Here is a 24330-nt window from a genome sequence, read left to right as displayed (position 1 = left end):
AATGGGATCTGGATGGCCTGCTCTGCCCTAGGCTGCGATGGCTGAGTGGCAGAAGCCGGGTTCCTCCCTCCTGCTTCCCAGGCTCATGTCTTCAATAAAATAAAAATTTTTTTTTTTTGTCTCTCTCAAACCTGGACTATCACTTCACTTGAGAGGTGTATCATGAGAAATTTATTTTTGTAAAGTACTGAAGTTTTCAAATAACTTACTTAAATCTTTTATATTTACTTAAAATAAAAACTAGATCCACTGGTATTCATATAATAAAGTCACCTCACTCTTACATCTTCATAAGCTTCCTGGGCTGAGAGAAGAGAGTCGGTGCAGCTGCCAGTCTCAGGATACAGCCTTGGGAGTGTGCCACCAGGCTGCCAAGGCGGGCTCTTGGGGTTACTTGTCAGGTAGCAGTTATATCAGTCTGGCTGTGACCCTCCCCTACAGCATGCAGGAAAGAGATTTCTGTGTTTTCAATGTAGGTAATGTCTGCCCGGGGCCTCATGACTCTCATTGTTCAGTAAAATGATTAGTTCTCCGCCTGGCCCCGTATCTTCCCATTCCCAGTTGAGTTGAATGGGGACAGTTGGGAATATTAGCAACAGGAGTTCCAAGGGCCATTCCTCACTTCCCCCAGGAGAGGCTACAACCCAAGTTCATTCCTAAGAAGGCAAATGCAGACCCTGGGAAAGTAGGGGGAGGCATTCTTGTTCCAGACAGCCGGGCTCATTTGTCACCTGAAGAGCAAACTACGCCCAGGCAGTAACAAGCTGGGGATATGTGTCTCTGTCCTAAAGACTCATCAGCTGAATCTCAGCACCAAGACCTCCCCTGACCACCTTATCTGAAGTCTCCACCTCACTTGGGTTCACTTTGTGAGACTCAGGGCCACTGTGAGGGTGTGTCACGTCCTTTTAGTAATTAGAAAAAGGTACTCCCTCTGGCTGCTGGTGGGTATATGAGTGTTTACATTTTCTTAAAATTTTCTGTATGCTGGATAATCTATGTATATAAAAGCCTAAGTGACCATTCAACTGTTTGACCGATAGCTATGATGCACACTGACCACCAAGGGGCAGACGCTCAATGCATAGACATGGAAACATGGAACAGACTAATGAATCTCAGAGAGAATGGGGGAGGGAGGAGGGCGGGAAGAGATTAACCAAAGATCTTTCATGCATACGAATCTGTGCACTGGTGGGGTCCCTCGGCCTGGCCTGTGGGGATTAGGCTGAAACCAACAGTCTGACATCCCCTGAGGGGTCCCGGATTGCGAGAGGGTGTAGGCCAGGCCTAGGGACCCCACCAGTGAACGAATCCATGCACTGGGCCTCTAGTTTTTGTAATAAAATGTTGGGAAAAGAAGTCATTGTTCAGACACTGAAACTACAATTTAAATATGGTGTCAGCAGCAGTCATCAAAAAGCTTCCAGCAAACAAAAGCCCAGGGCCAGACGGCTTCACAGGGGAGTTTTACCAAACATTCAAGGAAGAACTAAAACCTATTCTCCTCAGACTTTTCAAAAAAATTCAAGAGGAAGGAATACTTCCAAGCTCATTCTATGAAGCTAGCATCACCCTCATACCAAAACCAGATAAAGACAACACAATGAAAGAGAATTACAGGCCAATATCCCTCATGAACATAGATGCCAAAATCCTCAACAAAATCTTAGCAAATCGGATCCAGCAGTACATCAGAAAGATCATACACCATGACCAAGTAGGATTTATCCCAGGGATGCAAGGATGGTACAATATCTGCAAATCAATAAACGTGATACATCACATAAACAAATTGAAAGAAAAAAACCACATGGTCATATCAATTGATGCAGAAAAAGCATTTGACAAAATCCAACACCCATTTTTGATAAAAACTCTCAGCAAGGTGGGAGTAGAAGCATCATACCTCAACATAATAAAAGCCATATATGACAGGCCCACAGCCAACATCATACTCAATGGGCAAAAACTAAAACCATTTCCCTTAAGAACAGGAACAAGACAGGGATGCCCACTCTCACCACTCCTGTTCAACATAGTACTGGAAGTATTAGCCATTGCAATTAGACAAGAAGAAGAAATAAAAGGCATCCAAATTGGAAAAGAAGAAGTAAAACTGTCCTTATTCGCAGACGACATAATATTGTACATAAAAAACCCTAAAGACTCCATCAAAAAACTATTAGACTTGATAAATGAATTCGGCAATGTAGCAGGATACAAAATTAACGCCAAGAAATCTATGGCATTTCTATACACCAATAGTGAACTTACAGAAAGAGAGACTAAAAAAGCAATCCCATTCATCATCATACCAAAAAAATTAAGATATCTAGGAATAAACTTGCTGGGGTCCAACCCCAGCAGGTCCAGGGGTCCCCAAAGGTGTGGATGGAGTCGGCGAAGAAGGAATGACACAGAGACTGCGTTCAGTTGATCAGCAGCCTAGCCAGGATCTCTAGCCAAGTTCTGGTCAGGATCTCCAGCGAAGTTCTGGTTAGGATTTCCAGCCAGGTTCTGTGTCCAGGTTCTCTTGCTAGGTTCTCCAGCCAGGTTCTCCAGGTTCTCCAGCCAGGTTCTGTAGCCATGTTCCCTCGCTAGGTTCTCCAGCCAGGTTCTGTCCAGGTTCTCCAGCCAGGTTCAGTCACCAGGTTCTAGTCAGGTTCTCTTGCCATGTTCTATCCAGGTTCTGTAGCCAGGTTCTGTCTCTAGGTTCTGTGGCCAGTTTCTGTCCAGGATCTTTTGCCATGTTCTCTCGCTAGGTTCTGTCTCTAGGTTCTGTGGCCAGTTTCTGTCCAGGATTTTTTGCCATGTTCTCTCCAGCGAAGTTCTTCGGTCTCTAGGTTCTGTGTAGGTTCTGTGTCTAGGTTCTGTGTAGGTTCTGAGTCTAGGTTCTGTGTCCTGTTGTCTTGTTACATCTGTATTTATACCAGTTGATTCCAATCCTATCAATCTCTATTCCAAAGGTTAGGGTGTTTCTTATCTCCATTCCAGGGAGTAAAGATTATGTAGCTTAAGCATGATTGTTCATAGTTAAAGTGATTAATTACCCGCCTGGCACTTAGTTAAGGGGTTTTATTCCCTCCCTAACTTCAGGGGAAAATCCCTACCTGGGGAAACAACCTTTCTCAGAGAGGTGACCTTGGTTAAAACACATAGTGCCAAGAAGGTGAGCAAACATATTAAGAACAGTATGCCATATATGCCAGGTCCCTTGAAACAGCAAGGATAGACCAGCTCCCGGCATAAACTTAACTAAAATGGCAAAAGACCTCTACTCAGAAAACTACAGGACATTGAAAAAAGAGAGAGAGGAAGACATAAACAGATGGAAGAACATACCATGTTCATGGACATCATTAAAATGTCCATACTATCCAAAGCAATCTATAAATTCAACGCACTTCCCATTAAAATACCAATGGCATATTTCACAGACCTAGAATGAACGCTCCAAAAATTCATCTGGAATAAAAAAAAGACCCCGAATAGCTGCAGCGATCTTGAGAAAGAGGAACAAAGTAGGTGGGATCGCAATACCAGATATCAAGCTGTATTACAAAGCCACTGTTCGACCCAAACCAATATGCTCAATTAATATTTGACACAGGAGGCAAGAACATACAGTGGAGTCAAGACAGTCTCCTCAATAAATGGTGTTGGGAAAATTGGACAGATACATGCAAAAAAAAAAAAAAAAAAAGAAACTAGACCACCAACTTATACCATACAGAAAAATAAACTCAAAATGGATAAAGAACTTAAATGTAAGACGGGAAACCATAAAAATACTAGAGGAATCCAAAGGCAACAAAATCTCGGACATATGCCGAACGAATTTCTTCACTGATACTGCTCCTAGGGCATTGGAAACTAAAGAGAAAATAAACAAGTGGGACTACATCAAAATAAAAAGCTTCTGCACAGCAAATGAAACCATCAACAAAACAACAAGAAAGCCCACTGCATGGGAGAACATATTTGCCAATGTTATCATTGATAAGGGTTTAATCTCCAACATTTATAGGGAACTCATACAACTTAACAAAAGGAAGAAAAACAATCCAATCAAAAAATGGGCAAAGGACCTAAATAGACACCTTTCAAAAGAGGACATTCAGAAAGCCAAGAGACATATGAAAATATGCTCAAAGTCACTAAGCATCTGAGAGATGCAAATCAAAACAACAATGAGGTACCATCTCACACCTGTCAGACTGGCTATCATCAACAAACAAGTGCTGGAGAGGATGTGGAGAAAAGGGAACACTCGTGCACTGCTGGTGGGAATGCAGACTGGTGCAGCCACTATGGAAGACAGTAGGGAGTTTCCTCAAAAAACTGAAAATGGAACTCCCATTTGACCCATTGATCCCACTTCTAGGAATATATCCCAAGAAACCAGAAACACCAATCAGAAAGGATATATGCACCCCTATGTTCATAGCAGCACAATTCACCATAGCTAAGATCTGGAAACAGCCTAAGTGCCCATCAGCAGATGAATGGATTAGAAAACTGTGGTACATCTACACAATGGAATACTATGCTGCTGTAAAAAAGAAGGAATTCTTACCATTTGCAACAGCATGGATGGAACTGGAGAGCATTATGCCTAGTGAAATAAGCCAGTCAATGAAGGAAAAATACCACATGATCTCACTCATTTATGGATAATAAAGACCTTTATAAACTGATGAACAAAAATATATACAGAGTCAGAGCAGCATTGAACAGACTGTCAAACTACAGTGGGAAGGCTGGGGAGGGTTGGGAGGCAGGAGGGATGGGGGTAAGAGATCAACCGAAGGACTTGTATGCATGCATATAAGCATAACCAATGGACATAAGACAGTGGGGGATAGGGGAAGCCTGGGGAATGTCAAGAAGGGGAAAAAAGGAGACAAATATAATACTCTTTGTAATACTTTAAGCAATAAAACAAAATTTGAATAAATAAATAAATAAATATGGTGTCAGCAGGTGGTGACAATGCTTTGTCAATCAGATAGGTCTGTGGACTAGGACCTGGAATTTCACAAAATAGCTGAATTTATGCCAAAGTTTTCAAAGAGAATACTATTTTCGAGTAATCTTTAAAGAAGTAAAGTCTTTAAGTATAATTCAGTTCCTTTCTGATCAATGCTAACTTCACTTGATCTGTGAAGCCTGACACCTATGTCAGCGTCACTTCCTCCCAGTAAGTCGCTTAGCTTGCTTGGACTTCACCTGCAAACACGTGGGCTACTGGACTCTGCCTCGGCTGTTCATTGCACCACTGCACCTTCCAGCTACTCACACTGAGGAGAGAGCTAAAGAGTAAAGAAACTTTCCACAAAAGTGGTGTCTCTCAAGGTGCAAAATCCCCTTCATCCTTCCCCCGAGAGGATTTGTCTTTATTGTTGAAGCTAGAGCGAACATACCACAGTCCTCATTTTACTGCTCTTTTACTTTATTGCATTCCCCAGCCCACCCCTTATCCTCATCTCCTCTTTCACTCAACCCTCCACAGCAATGGAGCCACTCTAATGGGTTTCGTATATACCCTTAGATGTCTGGGCTTTCTGGAATATGATTCAAATGTCTTTGAATTATGAACTTCTGCTCATAGTCTGATGCATGGAATTCCTTGGCTTGTGTCTTTTCCTTCTCCTTCTCAAGCGGATCCCTTGACCACAACTATGCAGCTATGAGTGTTCTCACACAGGCCCCCGTGTGACTCTGGGTGGGAGGTTTTCTATGGAAAACATGCCAGAGAGTTGGTCAGTTCTAACTCGTAACAGCAGTGCACGAGGCTTACTGCTTCTCTACATACTCAACACCTGACATTACCAGACTTTCTAAATTTTGCAATCTGATTGGGGTAAAGTGATACTGTACTTTTTAAATTTGCCTTTCTCTGACAAGTAATAAAGCTGTGCATGTCTTTCTTATGTTAGCTACTGGGATTTCTCCTGTGAATTGTTGGGCCCAGTTTTATATTCAGTTGCCTGTCTTTCTCAGAATGAGACTATAACTTTCCACTTGAGGCCACTTTATTCCTTCCCAGGGCTCTAAAAAATAAAACTAATGGGCCAAAGCTGTAGCAGTGCCTTAAGACAGGGACAATTATCTCCTATTTCAGTGCCTTGTTGGCTTCCTTCCTAGTGCTAATTGCAACTTAAAACTATATTATTTACTTGTGGTTTACTTGTTGTTGGGGCCAGTTTTCCCCACTAGAAAATGTGCTCTCTGAGCCCCTTTCTGCCTTATCTAATAGTTTTATCTAATGGTGCACCTAGAAACATGGTCAGACACCATAGCTGCTTGATAAAGAACTATTGATTCTGTCCATTAATTGAATATTAAGCGACATGTGCCAGGTATTTAGTTGGCCCTGGGGAGTCACAAGACACAGTGACTGCTGTCAAAAGGAGCTCACACCTCCCCCAGGGAAGACAAGAAATCGAAGAATTGCAACAAACTGTGACATGTGCTAGTTCAACTGGAAACTTGTCTCAGCGGAAGGACTCAAGCCCTTCCACAGAAAATTCCACCCAAACAGAGATAAATAAAGCCAGGATTCTACAGCACACATAAGGCGACCATGAAACATCATTTTAAACAGTTTTATAAAGCTGTGTTCTCCCCATGTAAAACAGAGGTCAAAACACAAACCCAGGGAAATGAACCCACGACGTGTCCTCTTTGCAAGAGGAATATGCAAAACGCTCCTCCGGGGGCCTGGTAGACCTTCAGCTGGAGGGCTGAGCTTCCACACCGTCTCAGCAGCCTGCTTTTCTGGTTTGGAGATCCTGTTTTCTTAAGTCCATGTCAGGGCCTGGAGAACTACCCACAAAACAAACTCCTGGACAAAGATCTAAAGCCGAGTTTATCCAAAGCCCAAACAATTGTCAGACACACCCATTGGCTGCAGACAGTGTTTCTCCCTTTGGCAATCATTTTCATAATGCTCAATTACAGGCTGTTTTATTCCCATGATCTGATTATAAAATGTCAGTCCATGCAACATCAGATGCCGCAAGGAGAGATTTTCAAGTCTGTGACTCTCACTGGGAAAGAAATAAGAGCCTGTTTCAACTTCTCCCAGCGTTCTTTGCCACCAGGCTTAGGCACCCCTTCTCAGTGTCATTGACCGAGGACAAGCTGTAGTTCCTGAAGACAGGAGATCCATTGCACTGCCTGGCTGCTCCCCAGGGCTGTGGGCTCACTTACTTTCAGACCTACAAGTGACCTGGGAGCTTGCAGTTGTGGTCTGCAGGGTCCCAGGGCTTCCTAGCGAGTGAGGGCGACTGAAGGGGCATCCATCCATCCACCTCTCTCCTGAGCCGGTCTCCTCCCAAAGGGGAAAGGACCTAACCAGAGTGGAAACCAGTTGGCTGAGTACAAATGAACCACTATCCCACTGCCCTGGGGACTTTCAACACTAGTGTTTCTTTGCTTAATTCACCTGCCTTGTCATGGGCGTTTCCTAATACGGGGATTTGGACCTTTGTCTCCTTATTTTCTGAGAGAAACCTTGGATAAAAAAAAAAAAAATAACCTGGAAGTTGGTCACTCTCTTCGGTCTCATTAGAGAACAATGCTACGGCCTCTCAGTGCCTCACAGCATGAACTGCCCTTGTAAGAATATATTCATTTATTTAGTCAGCAAATATATACAGTGGGGCCTTGACTTATGAGTTTAATTCGTTCCGTGACGGAGCTCGTAACTCCAATTACTTGTATGTCAAATCAACAGTGAATGAGTGAGACACGTGATGCTGGGCTGATGTTGTGGCGTTCACTGTGACGTTCGCTGCGCCATCTAGCGGTGGGGTATCGGAAGCTGGCTCGTAACCCGAATTTTAGCTCGCAACTCAAAGCAAAACATCGGCCAAGAGATGGCTCGTATCTCGAAAAACTCGTTAGTCGGGACACTCGTAAGGCAAGGCCCCACTGTACTGAGTTCCTGTCTGTGCTGGAGCATCGGCAGTGGACACAACATGGGGCCCAGTCGCTGTGTGTTCGTAGCAAAGGTAAATCTGACACTGAGTGTAAGGCCAGTGGGAGGAGGAGGGGGAGGGCGGGAGGTTCAGGTGAAGGGAGAAGCCTGTGTGGGTTCCAGAGACGAGACAGACCAGAACATGTTCTGTGAAGGGCAAAGGGTTCAGTACGATGGGAGCACAGAGTGAGAAGGCGGCGATGGTGAGAGACGAAGCTTCCATGAGGGGCCCGCTCTAAGCTAGGGAACAGCTCTCATTTCACAAAGGCCTCCCTGTTGTTGGCCTGTGCGTGTGTCCTTTTCACACTGCCCTCCGTGTCCTTTCGGAAAACGTGCGCACGCTGTGCCTATGTACCCTCACCCCAAAGCCAGTCGCAACGAGTGGGTAGAAGCTTCTTGTGTAATCGATTTGAAGCAGTTGCCACTTCCCCCACAAAGTCTCATGAGTAATCTTGGTGGCAAGCCAGTTTCATCGTTTTTCATCACAGCTGGAAAGTTACATTTCTGCTGAGGTCGTGGGTCCCATTTAAAATGGTCAGTAATGCCCTGGCCAGTGTGGCTCAGCTGGTCGAGTGTCCTCCTATGCACCGAAAGGTTGCCAGTCTAATTCCCGGTTCAGGGCACATGCCTGGATTTCGGGTTTTGGGCTTAATCCCTGGTAGGGGGCGTGCAGGAGGCAGCCAATCAATGATTCTCTCTCATCATTGATGTTTCTATCTCTCCCTCTCCATTTCTCTCTCTAAAAATCAATTTAAAAAATCTTAAAAAAAGAAAATTGTCAATAATAAGGGGACAGAGTTGATTAATTAAATTAGGTTCAATTATAAAATAGTTTTTAACCAATAATGGGCATCAGTTGGGAAAGCTCTTCAAAATGTCTCAGCCTTATGCCCATCTCATGAATACAAACAAGCTTCTATGTGGCACCTGGGTGTGTGTATTTAGAAAGAGTCCCTCAGGCATCTGGGTGCACATTGTGGTTAAAATGAACTCACAAAGATCATTCACTTGCATGGCAAAGGACATTTTCAGAAAATAGGTTATTTTTTGAGCATATTTATACAGCGGTGGGGAAAATAGGTTTACAGTTTTCATACAAACAAGTAATAAATAATTATATAAGAATAAACTGTTTCACATACTTACAACTATAAATCTACTTTTGCCCACTCTGTCCTGGCTTCACCATGACGACAGAGGACAGAAGTCAGAGCATTTTAGTAAGAGTCAGTCCCCAGAACACGTCCTAGGAAATTAGTTTTGGTAATTTTCCACTGGATCCATAATGTCAGGGCCTTCATTATAATTAGGGAGGTCCGAGTAAATTCCCTCTCCACTTTTATTTCCTCCTAAATGGGAAAGAAAGCACATGAATTATTTCTGGCCTACTGGATCCACTTAGTGCCAGCAAATTTGAGTTGGAGGAATCAGAGCTGGCTTGCTATCATTGGTGACAAGTAACTGGACAAGGCAGCCGATGCTCTTACCATGTGAGGCAGCATTGAAAGTCCTGGGGAGACGCTGCAGGACCATCATGCCGTGGTTTCGAGGGGACGTTAGCATCCTTCTCCATGATCTGCTTTGGATGGGCTAAATCGCAATTGAATGTATCAAGGAAACATTTTTTAAAAAAGAAGAAACAAGTTGCCAGTAAAAATAAAAATATTCAGGGTGTCCCCAACAATGTGTGCAGACTTTAACAGCTGATAACTCAATTTCAAAAATGAAATGTATTTTAATAAACCCTGTCTATAAATATTCAAAGTGTGTGTATACATTTTGGGGGGGACACATTATATATGTGGTATGGTAGTGCCAGTGAGGATGCAGTGAAGTGGGTAGATTCAGAAGATTTAGGCTGTTGAGCTGACAGCACTGCCCGATGGACCGCCTGTGGGGAGCACGGGGGTGGGAGGCATGGGGGGATGGGAATTTGGGGGGAGGGAATCAGACCCCATGGCTGGGAACCTGATTTGGATTTGAGGGTGGACATCAACTGACCATCTGATCCACTAAATAAGATAGTTATCATTATAGCACAAAGCTTTCTGCAATGTGAACATAGGAAATAGTGACATGACATTTACTATGATTTATAACTATAGAATGTTATTCTTATCTTCACAATTTTTGCCTTATACTTATTAAAACAAATTTAGAAGTAAAAGAACATCTATACCAGAGTTAGAACTTTTAGAAGAGCTTTTGTCTGGAGATTTTTTTTTTTTTGGTTGGTTCATGTTTTGTGATTTATTTATTTTTAACATTTTTAATGAAAAATTTCAAGCATATACAAAAGAGAGAATATTGATGAAACCCATGTATACTAGTATACGTCACTCATTTCACAGTTATCAATTCATGTCCAATCTTATTTTTTTTAAGTATCCTCCCTCACAACTGAATTGAGAAATAATTGGCATGACATGATTACTTGATACACACACATATATTGCAAAATTATTACTACAGCAAGTTACATATGCATGCCCTCACATAATGACCTTTCTGGTGTGTATGGTGAGAACATTTAAGATTTACTCTGTTGGAAAGAAAAAGTTTCTCCTCCATCCTTATAGATTCTTATGTCTGGTTTAAGAATTAAATTGACATGGGACAGATAACCAAGGAAACCCCAAGTGGAATTTTGTACATATTGGGGCTCCATAAGAAAATGAGGGCCCAGAGGCAATCTGGCAATTGAGGCTTATATGCCATCCAGAGCTCAGGGGAAGGGGTTGGGAGTCTGAGACTTCCAAGGGGAGGAAGGCAGTTTACATGGTGAAGAAACAAATGTTTGATAAACAAATGTTTGCTATCCCAAGCAGAGACAATGAGACACAGAGAGGACTTTGAACAGGCAGGATTGCTGAGTTCATGTCCCCACCCCTGCCCTCTAGTCACCACACCGGCATCATATTCTTCAGAGTAATCTAGGGTGATAGCTTCCTGAAACAGGACCTCTATTTAAATTGTTTTAGACAGTGAAGGGGGAGGTAGAAAGCTCTTCCTAAGTCTTTTGTTTCTTTAAAAAAAATAATTAGCCAAAATAACCTTTATGCCAATGAGACATATTTTGGGGTGGCAAAGTCCTGCTCCCCTATAACTCTCCTAGCAATGATCAAGTATATAATACAGTGCTGTTCACTATTGTAGTCACCATGCTGCACATTATTAGATCCCCAGAACTTACTCATCTCAAACTGGGTTTGAGTGCATACTGTATATATATTTACCACTGTAATACCCTCTTGATGAATCGACTCCTTTCTCATTATATGATGACCTTCTTTGTCTCTTGTTGTTTTTTAGTTAAATTCTATTTTATCTGATATAGTTATAGCCATGCCTGCTCCCTTTTGGTTTCCATTAGTCTCCTTTTCCATCCTTCCACTTTGAGCCTATGTGTGTCCTTAAAGCTGCCAGGAGCCTCTTGTAGGCAGCATATAGTTGGGTTCTGTGTTTTGTTGTTGTTGTTAACCCATTCAGACACTCTCTGCCTTTTGATTGGAGAATTTAATCCATTTTTGTTTAAGACAATTATTACTAGGTAAGGACTTACTAACACCATCACATTGTTTTCTGGCTGTTTTTCCCTTGTTCCTTTCTTCCTCTTTTACTGTCTTCCTGGGTGAATTGATGATTTTCTGTAGTGAAATGCTTTGATTCTCTTTATCTTTTTTGTATCTTTTGTAAGTTTTTATTTTGTGGTCACCATCAGGCTTACATGACATACCTTATAGATATGATAGCCTATTTTTGGCAGATAGTAACTTAACTTCGATCGCATACAAAAACTACCCCTTTACTCCCCTTCCACATTTTATGTTTTTGATGTTATAATTTACCTCTTTTTAAAAAAATATTTATTGATTCCTTACAGAGAGGAAGGGAGAGGGATAGAGAGTCAGAAACATCGATGAGAGAGAAACATCAACCAGCTGCCTCCTGCACACTCCCTACTGGGGATGTGCCCGCAACTAAGGTACATGCCCTTGACCGGAATCGAACCTGGGACCCTTGAGTCCGCAGGCTGGCGCTCTATCCACTGAACCAAACCGGCCAGGGCTAATTTACCTCTTTTAATGTGTGTACCATTAGCAAATTATTGTAGCTGTAGTTATTTTTAATACTTTCATTCTTTAACCTTTATGCTAGAATTAAGTGATTTATATACCGTCATAGTTCAATAGTAGAGTGTTCTAAAACTGACTATCCACTTACCTTTACCAGTCTGTTCTGTAGCAGTGTGCGTGTCTTTAAACTGCATGAACTAAGCCTTAAATTCATTATATTCAGCTTCTGAATCCTTTCTGAGTGGTTGCTTTACAGCTTTGAAACCCTTAAAACTTTGTTTTGCATGATGGGAATCTCAAAGGCACACACCTTTCAGTTTGATTCCCCAAACCACAAAACAGTCTTTTTCGTTTGGCCTCTAGCTCATTACAATAGAGGACTAGCTACTATGAGCCCCCAAAGAGTGCTGTGAGGTAAGGAGGAGGGGTATGGGATCAGGGTGGGAGTTTATGAGAGCTTTCCAGGGTTGTTGTTATGGCTGAGAGATAGACACTCGTGTTCCTATGACAACTGAAGTGCATTGGGTGGGAGAGGGGAAGGCTTTCTTACTCTGGCTTTGGTTGATTTCCCCTTTCTTGCTCTTTCTGACCTGTCAGTGACTTTCTCTGAACAGAAAGAGTTAAGTATTGCTGTTGTTTTAAAGTCTGTTTGGGAGTTAGGCTGAAATATACAAGATAGCTCATGGGATGTTAGGGCAGAAATGAACACCTCAGGAGCTTTCCTCTCCTTTGCAGATGAAGAAACTGAAGCTCAGAGAGGTTGTGTTTTACTGGGCCTCACAACCAGCGAGTGGCAGAACTCAGAGAAAAGCCAGGGTCTTCATTCTTCCTCCTTCACCTGAGCAATTCCATGCACATTTTACCCGGAAGCACCGGAGTCATTTCTTAGGATGATTTAGTGACACACACACACACATCAACATTCTTCTCATGACTCTTAAATATAGCACATGACCATTGGAAATAATTCTTCAGAGTCCAAACTTGACAGTGTCCTCCAGCTCCATTCTCTCTCTTGGGTTACAAGGACATATTTCCATTTTATTGCAAATTGAACATAAGCACTTTTACTACGCAGCCAGCAGTTTAACAAAACTGCTTTAAGAGGTAAACCTCTACAGATTTATCTTGAATGAATTCAAGGCCGTGCATAACCGTTTTCAGCGGTGTCTTCGAATGTCTTTGAAAGAGCTATGGACAGTTCTCTGATGGTCTCGAATTTATAAATTTATGCACTTCATATTATTTTTATTTTTAGGACCAGATCTTTATGGAAAATGTAGGTGCAGTGAAGCAGCTCTGCAAACTAACCAACAACCTTGAAGAAAGAATAGAGGAATTAGAAATATGGAACCGGAAGCTGGCCAGGCTGAAGCGGCTCAGCAGTTGGAAATCCTCAGCCAGTGATGCAAGCTCCACCAGGTATGCCCAGGATTGCCAGAGGGATTTGGAGAAAGCAGTGAGTCTTTCCATTACTAGGTCAGGCAGCAGCCATTCGTTTCTGACCACTAAGTCCCTATTCTTCTCTTAGAATGTTTTGGAACACAATTGCCTTAAATGATCATTTTCTTATTTTTTTTTCTGTTGCAGCTTTAGTGATTAGACAAAACATCACCCATCTGTTTAAGAGCAGATGTTACAAGAAGTGTTACATTTTAGTAAAAGGGTCGCATCTCCTTTAACTAGGCGAGGTGGCTATTTCTAAATTTAGAAAACCATGTTTGGTCCTCTGGAAAACAACTTTTATTATTTTTATTATTTAAGGAGGTAAATGCACAATTCCTGGGGCATAATTTTGGGGGAAAAAAGAGAGAAATATAATGCAACATTTAATGCATTCATTTATGCTTACTAAGGTTCTTTTCCACAAAAGGAACTCTCAATTGCCTTGACTTTTCCTTCTTTAAATTGCCACTGTATTACAATAAAAAAGTCATACTGCTGTGTTAGCGACAGCCTGGGTCTTTGTCATGTAACTGCTGGAGAGGCATTTGAATAGTAATTAATTCTCTCTTTCTTTTTAAAGCAAATTTAGCAGAATTGTTAGTACTCCTCCAAGAAGGACCATTCCCAAAAAAACCAACAAGGTAAATAAACTTACATGTATAATTAACAGAAATAATATTTTCTATGAAAAAAAGTCTTTACAGAAATTTACCAAGATTTTTTTCTTCATTTCTTCGTTAATGAAGTCCCTAGTTTGCATCCTTAATGCGTTTAGGTATTTAAATACTAACCAACCGTTTAATAGATATGATCTGTTTTTTTTAGAGAGGTTTAGAGAGATGAATACAGAACATGTTCAGTTCAGAAATAGTATTCCACCAGTTTTTATTTCACCATCAGGTGCAATTGCTGGCCTCCACATGCATATGGTCCTGGGCTGTCAGATGTCAGTGTGGCTTCACTCCACACAGGGCCTTACCTTTGACTTCAGAAGATCCCAAAGGATATCAGCTAATCTTCAAATCCCTCTTCTCCCTTTGATATTTTGTACTATATATGCAAACAGAGAGTAGGTATTCACTTGCTTGCAAAGGTTAAAATGCGATGGCTTTATTAATGGACAGAGAACTTTCATCTAATAGGATAGCATTTACAGTAAAAAGTGAAGGTTAATCATTTATTAATTTAAAGGACACCCTCTCTGTTACAAGGTGTGTCAGGGAGGGAGAAGCTGCAATACTCCCTTTCTAGCTGCAGTGCATAGATAGCTGTGAGACTCAGCTTGCCCCCTCTGACCCACCAGTGTTCCAAAGCTGGGCCTTCCCTGAGGAAGAGATTCATGACCTCATCCTGGTAAGAGATGACCTGATGTTACGGCCATTGCACTAGTTTTCTCGCTACTCCTCATGTTATGCTACGTTGAACTATTCTAAAAGGACTAAAAAAAAGTTTAATATTCTAACTAAAAACTATTACAATATTATGTTGCTGATAAGCTCCTTGATGTACCGATAAATGTAAATACATGGATAAATACATATGTGAAAAAGTCTTCTTGGGCAAGTTACTTAATTGCATTAGAAAATAGAGATAATAATAGTATGACACCTTACAAAAATTGTTGATAGGATTAAATGAGCTAAAGCCTTTAGCACAATGTCCAGCATATAGCAGGTACTTAATCAACACAAAACATTAAAAATATTGTGTAGGGAAGGTGCCCTGTGTACTAACTAGTTTGCAATGGGATGGGCAGGAGATTATTTACATCCATAGCGACTCTAATAGGTGCAATTTGGTCATGTGCAACCTCAATAGCTTGCATCTTGCACCCAAAGAATCTCTTTATTTTGCAGTTACCTCAGAAAATTAACAAGGATAAACTAGTATGGTCCATGAAAGCAGGCCCATGTCTGTCTTCTTCATTCTATGCCCCAGGGTCTGGCACATAATATTGGCAAACGAATGCATGAATGGAGAGCTCAGTCTGAAAATATTCCTTGAAGTCTCATAGTCTAAATTAAAAGCATTAAGTGTCTTGGATGTGTGGGTGGGTTGGGGGTTGGGATGTGAACACAGAGTCAGGAAATGATATAGGCATTGAAGAGCACCCATTCGACTTGGAGACCTCTTGAAGTCAATGTTCTAGGAAGGCAGATAAAGGTGAGATGTGACCTCTTCAACTAAAGAATTTCAAGGTAGCCAGGGAAGACCAGAAGTAAAGGCAAAGAACAGTTGTTTCTGAATCTGATAAATATTGCAGGAGCTCAGAGTGCTGCAGGAGTATTATGGGAGCCGGGTCTTCAAGGAAGAGCGAGTGTTGGCCAGACTAACAGGAGCTGTAGGGAGGTTTCAGATGGAATGTTATGAGCAAAGGTCTGGGAGCTGGCACTGGCCTCATTGAAGGATTAAGTGGGAGTTGGTTAGGGAGGAGAGTAGAAGATAAGGCTGAAAATATATGTTAGGCTCAGTTTCTGGATCACCAGGTTAAGGAGTTCATTTGGTAAGCCATGCGGACCTTTTACATCATTACAATTAATATCTAAGTTGTAGGGTATTTCCTCCTTTTACGTAAGGAGGCAGCATAGCATTGTGGTTAAGAGCACAGATTGTAAAGCCAAATGTTTTTGGTTCGTATCCTGGCTTTGTGACTTACCAGTTGTATGATCTTGGGTGAAGAACCTAGCCTTCCTGGGCCTTATTATCCTCATCTTTAAAATGGGGGTAACAGTTCCTGTCTCAGAAGATGGTTGAGGATTATTATGAAGATTAAAAATAGGATGTTCAGAAGAGTTTATGACACTTAATAAGGGCTGTAGATGTGTTCACCATTATTAGTACTCAAGGAATTTAAACAAAGACCCATTTTAAGCAATTTCTTAACTACCATCATCATTTAATTTCCTTCCGGTCAAAAGCATAATTCTACCCTGTAACCCCCAAGAGGAAGAAAGCATAATACTCCCTATTGCATTAGCAGGAAAACTCATATTTAAGAAGCACCTTATTTAAGGGGGCAGCAAACCTCTCCTATCTATTTGGCCAGATTTTCCAGCAGTTGCACAGCTGTCTAGCCTGCAGCTGTTGGTCCATTCCCCATATGCAAGTTCCATATCAATATGTGTCAGTCCTAAAGGTTTGTCTCACTCACTTCCTAGAGACTGTAATTTATTCATTTTCATGTCCCTTGTCATGTTGTACATATTAGTACTTTATGAATATTTGTTGAATGGATAAATAAGACACAGGCCCAGACTGTCCTTAAAAAATCGGTGGCGAAATTAGATACAGATGTGTAAGATTTGAGAAGACACGAAAATCTTTTCCATGGTTTGTCATGATGCCTAACATTCTTCCACTGGGATTTATTCTATCATGTCTTAAAAGCCTTTTGATTTTGAAAAGTATCCTATTAAGAGAAGTGGACATTTGGCTTCTCACAGTATCTTGTGTTGTAGGCCCTCTTCTCTCATCAAACTTCAAGAATAAGCACTAAATGAATGGCACAGATGATCATCTGTAGGACATCAGGGAAAAGAGAGTTCACTGGAGCCTGGAGTATCAAGGGAAAGGAGGGAATTGAAGTGGCTTTTGAGAGAGCTTTGTTTTCAGGGAGGCTGAGGCGGAGGGAGATGTAGGATGAAGGGAGCACACTTACCATCCCAAGCGAGCAGCGAAGAGTCCCCACTGGGAGTGAGTCTTCAGGTGTCCTTTCCGCTGTTTGTGTTACCGCTTTATCATTGCTCATTACTGAATCTTTTTATAGGTTTATTTTTCAGGAAAAAAACAGTGGTGTCCTAACTGGGTTTTCCAGACCTTGGTTATAACGCTCATTGCTGTGATGACATTTTGGTAAGAAAAACGTCAATGTTATGCTATGGGAGCTCCCGTTCTTCCCATCTTCCTTTTCTCACATGTGCATGGCGGCCTGACCTTTTACTTACTTTGAAGACAAGGAGCCCTTTAAACTGGGCTTTGACCTTTGATTCAGCTTAGAGGTGAGGGAGCCCTTTATAAACTCATGCTTGGAAGAAAAGCAGCACAGAATTTCTGCACTTGAATGTACGATGAAGGGTGATTTTTTTGTCAGTCAACTGATGTTTTGTAACAGGTTACTGTGCCTTTCACGTGTGTGTGTGTGTGTGTGTGTATTTTAATTTTTCAAAGAATTTTCTCAAATTCTTTGGCCTACGTGGGAGAAGACAGTGAGTAAGTTATCAGGTACAACCAATTCTCCCCTGGACAGTCATCCTTATTAGGATTCTTCTAGATTCTTCAGTGGAGATGTCACACCAAAGGGGCCGTGAGGTTACCCGAAGATGTACAATATGACGAAGTTGTAGCCAAATTAACTAGTAGTTAAAGCAAACGAATACAGTTAGGACCAAAGTCTTTGCTATGCAAGCTCTGGGTCCCTGTTGTCTGCCATCCCTCCTCTGCAGGGAGGTGGAGTCGCCCTACCCGGATGCAGGAGCCTTCTGGCCTCTGGTCTCCAGGTTCCCACTGCTGCTGTGATGCCCCTCAGACTCTGAGCCCTGGTCATCTTGCCTCTGTCCTCCATCTTGCTTCTTGTTCTTAGTCTGACTATTCACATGGTGAAAGGGGCATTTATCTATCCCTTGAAAAATGCTTTGTTAGCGTGGGGAAGGACCGGCTGCTGGGCTCATTTCAGGGGAAGCAGTCATTCTCAGAGGGAAAGTAGGGGATGGAGCCAGGGTACTTCCACTCCTTTTGCCTAAAGCAGCTTCCTGCTATGGAAGACAGTGGGGTCTCCGTCTGCTTGTCTCCCCTTTCCATTTTAACTTCTCCCTTGCTCCTGCCCACCGTGGGAGCATCCCCATTATATTTGACGGAGAATTCCCATTAGAAGCCATTCCCCTTTTCTCACTCTCCTAAGTGTGCTTGTCTTCTGCTGAGATTCCTGGCTCAGGAGAGTGTGAGCACCACCTCAGACACACTCAGCATTCTCCAGATCAGGGGTCCTCAAACTACAGCCCGTGGGCCACACGTGGCCCGCCGAAAACATTTATCCGCCCCACCGGGTGTTTTTGCCGCCACTGTGTGCATAGGAATTTGTTCATAGTTTTTTTTAAAACTATAGTCCGGCCCTCCAACGGTCTGAGGGACAGTGAACTGGCCCCCTGTTTAAAAAGTTTGAGGGCCCCTGCTCTAGATTCACATATTCCCGTGAAAACCCAAGGAAAGGCTGCAGGAGCTCTAACTCTGACATAAAGAGGCTGCTTTTGAAACATGCTCATTAGAGCTTATGAATTCCAATATTGCTGACCGCCAAGATGGCAAATGGGTGGAATTAGGCTTGTTATCCTATTTCTGACCCGTGGACTAACTGAGAAGGGTCAAAACCAGAGTTTGCCCCCAAAGAAAGGAGCAGATGACCATGTTACTCTAAGATTCTAGCAGTTCTCTGGATCGTGCATTGAAGCAGATGTCAGGGAAATCAGAAAGAATCGTTAGGATTAGTCACAGGCAGATAGGAAAGGAGGGCTGTAGGGAGAACAAAGTAAGGGAGATGGGACCACAGCAGGCAGTCGCCGGAGGGGCACAACCAATGCCTGAGGCATCAGTGGGCTCAGCACCACTTTCCCAGGCAGGGCCGTGCCCGCTGGGCTGTGACCAGCTGCCGCTGAGACTGCGCTGGGAGTTCTTTCTTCATGAGTGGCATGCAGACATGTGGCACATGCTTTGTATATATTTAATGGTGGAAATCCACCACCTTTGATGGGGAACAAAATAATGAGTTGAGTCTGCAGAATCAGGTGTGAAGTTGAACTGGCAGGAGATCAAGTTTCGTCACCCTGTGTCGGACCAGCCCAGTGGGATTGTGAGGTCACCAAGCAGACTTTCATAAGAGAGTTCTAGACTCCCCCGAAGAGGAGAATGCTCAGTGTTTGGATGTGTGAGCATTGTTGGGAATGATAGCTCCCCTAAGCTCAGAACCTTTAAGGAAAGCTCCCATTTGGCTGTATCAGCTCTGATCACCATACTCATTATTTTGAAGCCGTGGAGTGTGGAAATGGGTGCTTTATTGCATGTCTTTCCTTCCTCTGTCCAATTTGGTGTATTGTGCTCTGAAAAGACAGGCAGCTGGAAGGTGTCAGCACTGGCCAAAGGGTTTGGCATCCACAACTGACTAAACCTGTGCCCCCTTCAACCCCCCACCCCATCCCCCCACACACCCACGCACCACCACCACACACTACAGTGTGGACACCCTCCACCGGTGGATGTGAACTTTGCCCTGGTTTTTTCCTGCCTGCAGCCCTTTACACGCTTCCTCTTGTAATCTTCCACCAGTGACAGATGCTCCTGAGACTGCTTGCCAGGGCCAGGGGTCTGCCCTGTGGAAAAACCCGTCAGCGTGGACTATCCTAGGTGCCTCTGAGCTCCAGGACGACCTGGGCTTTTGTCACCAGGGCAGAGAAGCAGAACTGCCGGCTTCCATGGCGCGCTGTCAACCAGGGCCGCCCTCCTCCACCCCTCCCACCTGCGTGGCCTGTGAGAGAACGTCTCTGGTCAGCTGGTTGGGTGAGATATATCTGGAATCAAATCTGCCACATAATACTTTCTTTATTATTTTTTAAACAGTGCCTTGACGATAGTCTCCCTTTACATACTTAGCTTAAAAGATCAAGACCGACGTGCCCCAAATCTCCCTGCGAGGTGAGAGTTCCAGTCTTGTTTTCCTTTGGGGAGAAGAGCCCTTGAAGGCCCCTTTCATGAACCGTTTCATTATCCTTTTCCAGCAATATCACAAGCTCTCAGGAGCCGGCCCTGCCACCCGCAGCCTCTTCCTCCTCAGGTAAGATCTTCACATTCCTCACCCTCAAACCCAACCTGTGCTTCCTGGGAATTGTCAACAGAAGAACTAGCCTGTCAGGTTAACCTTGTCGCTCCTCTCCCCTCTGCCCAATGCCGTGCAGCACCTAACACGTCTCTGGCAACCACACAATCCTCGTTCCAAATACCAGAAATCACTTTCTGTGAGATCCTGCCGTGTCAGGATATTTACTGCTGCCCCATCTGGGGAACAAGAAGCGTCCTCTCCAGTCCTGTGCGAAGACCGTCCAAGGAAATGGAACCTCATCAGAGGTCATGGGCAGGTAAAGGATGTTCAAAGAGAAACATCTAGAGCAGCGGTTCTCAACCTGTGGGTCGCGACCCCTTTGGCGGTCAAACGACCCTTTCACAGAGGTCGCCTAAGACCATCCGCATATCAGATATTTACACTACGATTCATAACAGTAGCAACATTACAGTTATGAAGTAGCAACGAAAATAATTTTATGGTTGGGTCACAACATGAGGAACTCTACTTAAAGGGCCAGAGGTTGAGAACCACTGATCTAGAGCTTTGAACCTCAGGGCTTCCCCCCCCCCCCCCACTCCCATCTCCTTTTCAATATTTACACAAATAGTCTCTTCATAGTTCCAGATAATTGTTCTACTCTTCCATTTGGGGTGGTGAGATCTTTAAAAACACAAAGAAATGAACTTGCAGTCATTTATAATAACGTCATGCACTGCCTAACAGCGTTCTAGTCAACCAGTGACCACATATGCAATGGGGGTCCCATAAGATTATCATGGAGCTGAAAAATTCCTATTGCCTAGTGATGTGATAATGTTATAGGGCAACTCATTGCTCACGTGTTTGTGGTCATGCTGGTGTAAACAAACCTACTGCCTGCCCGCCATATAAAAGTATAGCGCACACAATTATGTACAGCATGTAATGCTTGATATGATGTTAAATGACTGTACTCCTGGTTTGTGTATTTACTATGCTACACTTTTTACCATTCTTTTAGAGTGTACTCTTCCTACTTAGAAAAAAATGTTTTCTGTAAAACAGTATGCCATGTTACGCAGGCAGCAGCCTCATACATCACTTGATTGCATCATTTTCTCTTGTGCTGGATCTAATCTCATGTTGTTTTGTACAGTCACACGCTGTACAGGCTTGTGGCCTCGGGGCGATAGGCGCTGCCAGATAGCCTAGGTGTGTAGGAGGCTGTACCATCTGGTTTGTGCAAGTGCACGCTGTGATGCTCACATAACGAAGCCACCTAAAGATGCATCTCTCAGAACATACCCCTGTTGCTAAGCAGTGGGTGAATGTATTGAACTCCCTGCCCAGGAATGAAATTTTGGTTGATCCAAGGGAAAGGGTCTCATTTGTCTGTTGACAACAAAGATAGTAATAGTTGCACAACTGAAGCAATTACAATGGATGGGTCACTTAAAACTTTTTGGCTCACTTAAAATTTTAAAAATGATGTAGTGTCTGGGCTCTCTGCCCAAACCAAGCAGAGCAAATGTAAAAGGCTTTAGAAACTCTGAGTTCAATGGAATCCTTAAGTTAGTGAAAAAAACACAAGACTGGCATTCCACTTTCAGAGCATCTTTTTCCTCTTAGACACATACACACACACACACACACACACACACACACACGCACACAGATGCTTTTTAAGTAACAGAATTTTATGTTAAAAAATATGGAAACTTGAACAAGGACTAAAAGTGTACTTATCTCTGTAAGATCAAATACAATACATCCAAATCAATGCTAATTTATTGTTGTTTTTAGAAATCTTTTATACACACATATTAAGTGTCTAAAATTATAATGATGATGCTAATAATAGCAATAAATATGTATTAATGTAGTTTATTAGAGTACTGTGGTAACAAAAGGAGATATTGGTCATGACTGACTTCAAAACAGTCAGGGAAAGTACATACCTAACATACATTTGGAAGAAGATGAACTCAAAAATTTTTGAGCAGCCCTACTAGCTGACACATAGAATATGGTCAGTGGTTGAAGTTTTTGGGGTGGCAATGTACTTTTTTCCCCTTTTGATATTATTTCATATCTTAGTCTTGAATAAGATTTACAGATCATCATCATTTTCACATAGTGAAGTATTACTATACATAAGACATTGTCATAAGTGGTCAATATAAGTGCATCATTTAATCCTCACAAGCCTAAAAGATAGGCATCGTTATTATCCCCATTGAGGAAGTTTATGCACAGAGAATTTCCCCCACACCTATAGGAGGTAATGCTTGCACTATTTTTCTCATGAAAGCAGCTTCTGATTGAACTTGGAAACATGCATTATTATAGGGTGAGGATAAAGGTTCAATTTGAAGAAAGGGATTTGTTTCCGTCATATTCCCAATAGTTTTAAATACGCAAAGATCTATTGCTGTCACCTCCCCGCCCCTGAAGAAGCCTTCATCCATTGTGGAAGCACATGCTGCGGCTGCTGAACCCTTTCCTTACCTTGGAGTCCACCTTGGGGACACTTGGTGCCCCATTTCTGAGAGCAGTCCTCAGAAGAGACCATCTCACCTGTGAGAGACGTACTGATAATGGATTTAGACAGGAAGAGGTCATGGACTGATTCAACTTTCATTGTCAAGGTTTCTTGACCGTTATGAACAAATTCACTGCTGTAGCATCCAGCTCTTCTAAAGGTTTTTACGCTCTTCTCTGGGACAGAGAATGTCTGCTCATCTCACATTTCCTTCACTATGGGAGACAGTGAAGAGACTCCTAAAGAAGAGCTACTCTAAGGAGCCTGGCTGTGCCCTCTTAGGCACAACCATCAGCTTCTCTAGCGAAAAATGAAAGTTGAGTTCTGTTTTACCAGGGTCCCTGCTACACAGGGAAAAGTTGTTAATCAAATTTATTTTTTTGTTAATCTAACAGTGACATTTGAAAAATAGTACCAATCTATGGCAGAGATGTTACTTTTCAAGTGCACAGATATCACCCGATATAAAATCACCCGAATTTCCAAAAGTCCCCAGGCCAGGAGAACCTCTGACTTACACCAACCTATTCATTTTATAGCTGATGAAACAGGGGCCCAGGAGGGCCTTGCTTGAGCTTCTGCAGTTAGTTACCATCAAGTTAGAATGGGAATCTGGGTCCCCTGTCTTGGGTTCCTTCCCGTTCTGCCTCTATTTATTTGAGCACAGTGTGTGCACATAGCTGGGATCAACTCTAGAAGATGCAGAAAGTGTTCACTCTGTGGCTCTAGAAAGCCCTTTCAGCAACCCTCCCCACCCCCCACCCCCCCACCCTCCCAACACCCCCAGTTTGCCTTTAGCCATTGAGATGTGTGTGGTATGGGATATTTCTGGGGGTCTGAGAAAAGGCACCTCCCTTCTGCTGCTGATCCATGCTTTCTCTCTGTTCAGGCAACCATATAACACTGGGGTTTCTAAATCCAAAAGAGGAAAAGGAGAGGCAAATATTCATTTTAACCAGATGTTCCTGAAGCATTGAAGACCACTTAAAAATTAAGAAATAAATTTAAGAAAGAAATTTAAAGGTTAAAAAAAACTTGGGGAAATGTTCAGCAGGAAGAAGATTAATATCTAGCAGTTTACCAAGCTCCTAGAACACATTCACGAGCTTCCTCCCTGAAAAGTAAAACTACTAGTAAAGAAGTGAACAAAAACCAGCGTTTTTATGCTGTGCTGAACCCGAGCCATGGTTCTTCGTTTGAGCCTAAGTTGATTGTGTCCACGTCTTTCAGAAAGGTTACCCCCTTTCCCCCCATTTAATAAAAGGTTTGGGTAAGACTCCTCAGGAAGTGGGAAGTGGGTGTTTTGAACTTTTACTCTGAGGAACCAACTGCATATTGTTAGCAGTGGCAAGAACAGCAACAGGGGTTACACTGGTGGAGTCAGACAGGACCTTGACTCAGCAACCTCAGTACTTGGGTTCTGGCTAGGAAAGAATTCAGAGCCAAGACTTAAACCATAAGAGAAAGTTTA

The 24330-nt window shown here is 42.7% G+C and overlaps 1 protein-coding gene across 1 annotated transcript in view; it reads left to right on the top strand.

The window, feature by feature from the left end:
* Positions 1 to 24330, top strand: part of MYRFL (myelin regulatory factor like) — a 116336-nt gene that overhangs the window by 80051 nt on the left and 11955 nt on the right. Inside the window, exons 14-19 of the mRNA XM_036298975.1 lie at positions 13322 to 13485; positions 14090 to 14150; positions 17276 to 17361; positions 20116 to 20190; positions 20274 to 20329; positions 20451 to 20630. Of these exons, the coding sequence (XP_036154868.1) occupies positions 13322 to 13485; positions 14090 to 14150; positions 17276 to 17361; positions 20116 to 20190; positions 20274 to 20329; positions 20451 to 20630 (622 nt within the window). The remainder of the gene's footprint in view (positions 1 to 13321; positions 13486 to 14089; positions 14151 to 17275; positions 17362 to 20115; positions 20191 to 20273; positions 20330 to 20450; positions 20631 to 24330) is intronic.

This window comes from Myotis myotis, unplaced genomic scaffold (genome assembly GCF_014108235.1).
Source record: "Myotis myotis isolate mMyoMyo1 unplaced genomic scaffold, mMyoMyo1.p scaffold_m19_p_3, whole genome shotgun sequence".
Lineage (NCBI taxonomy): Eukaryota > Metazoa > Chordata > Mammalia > Chiroptera > Vespertilionidae > Myotis > Myotis myotis.
The sequence above is the reverse complement of the archived record's forward strand: the minus strand, read 5'-3'. Positions and strand labels throughout refer to the sequence as shown.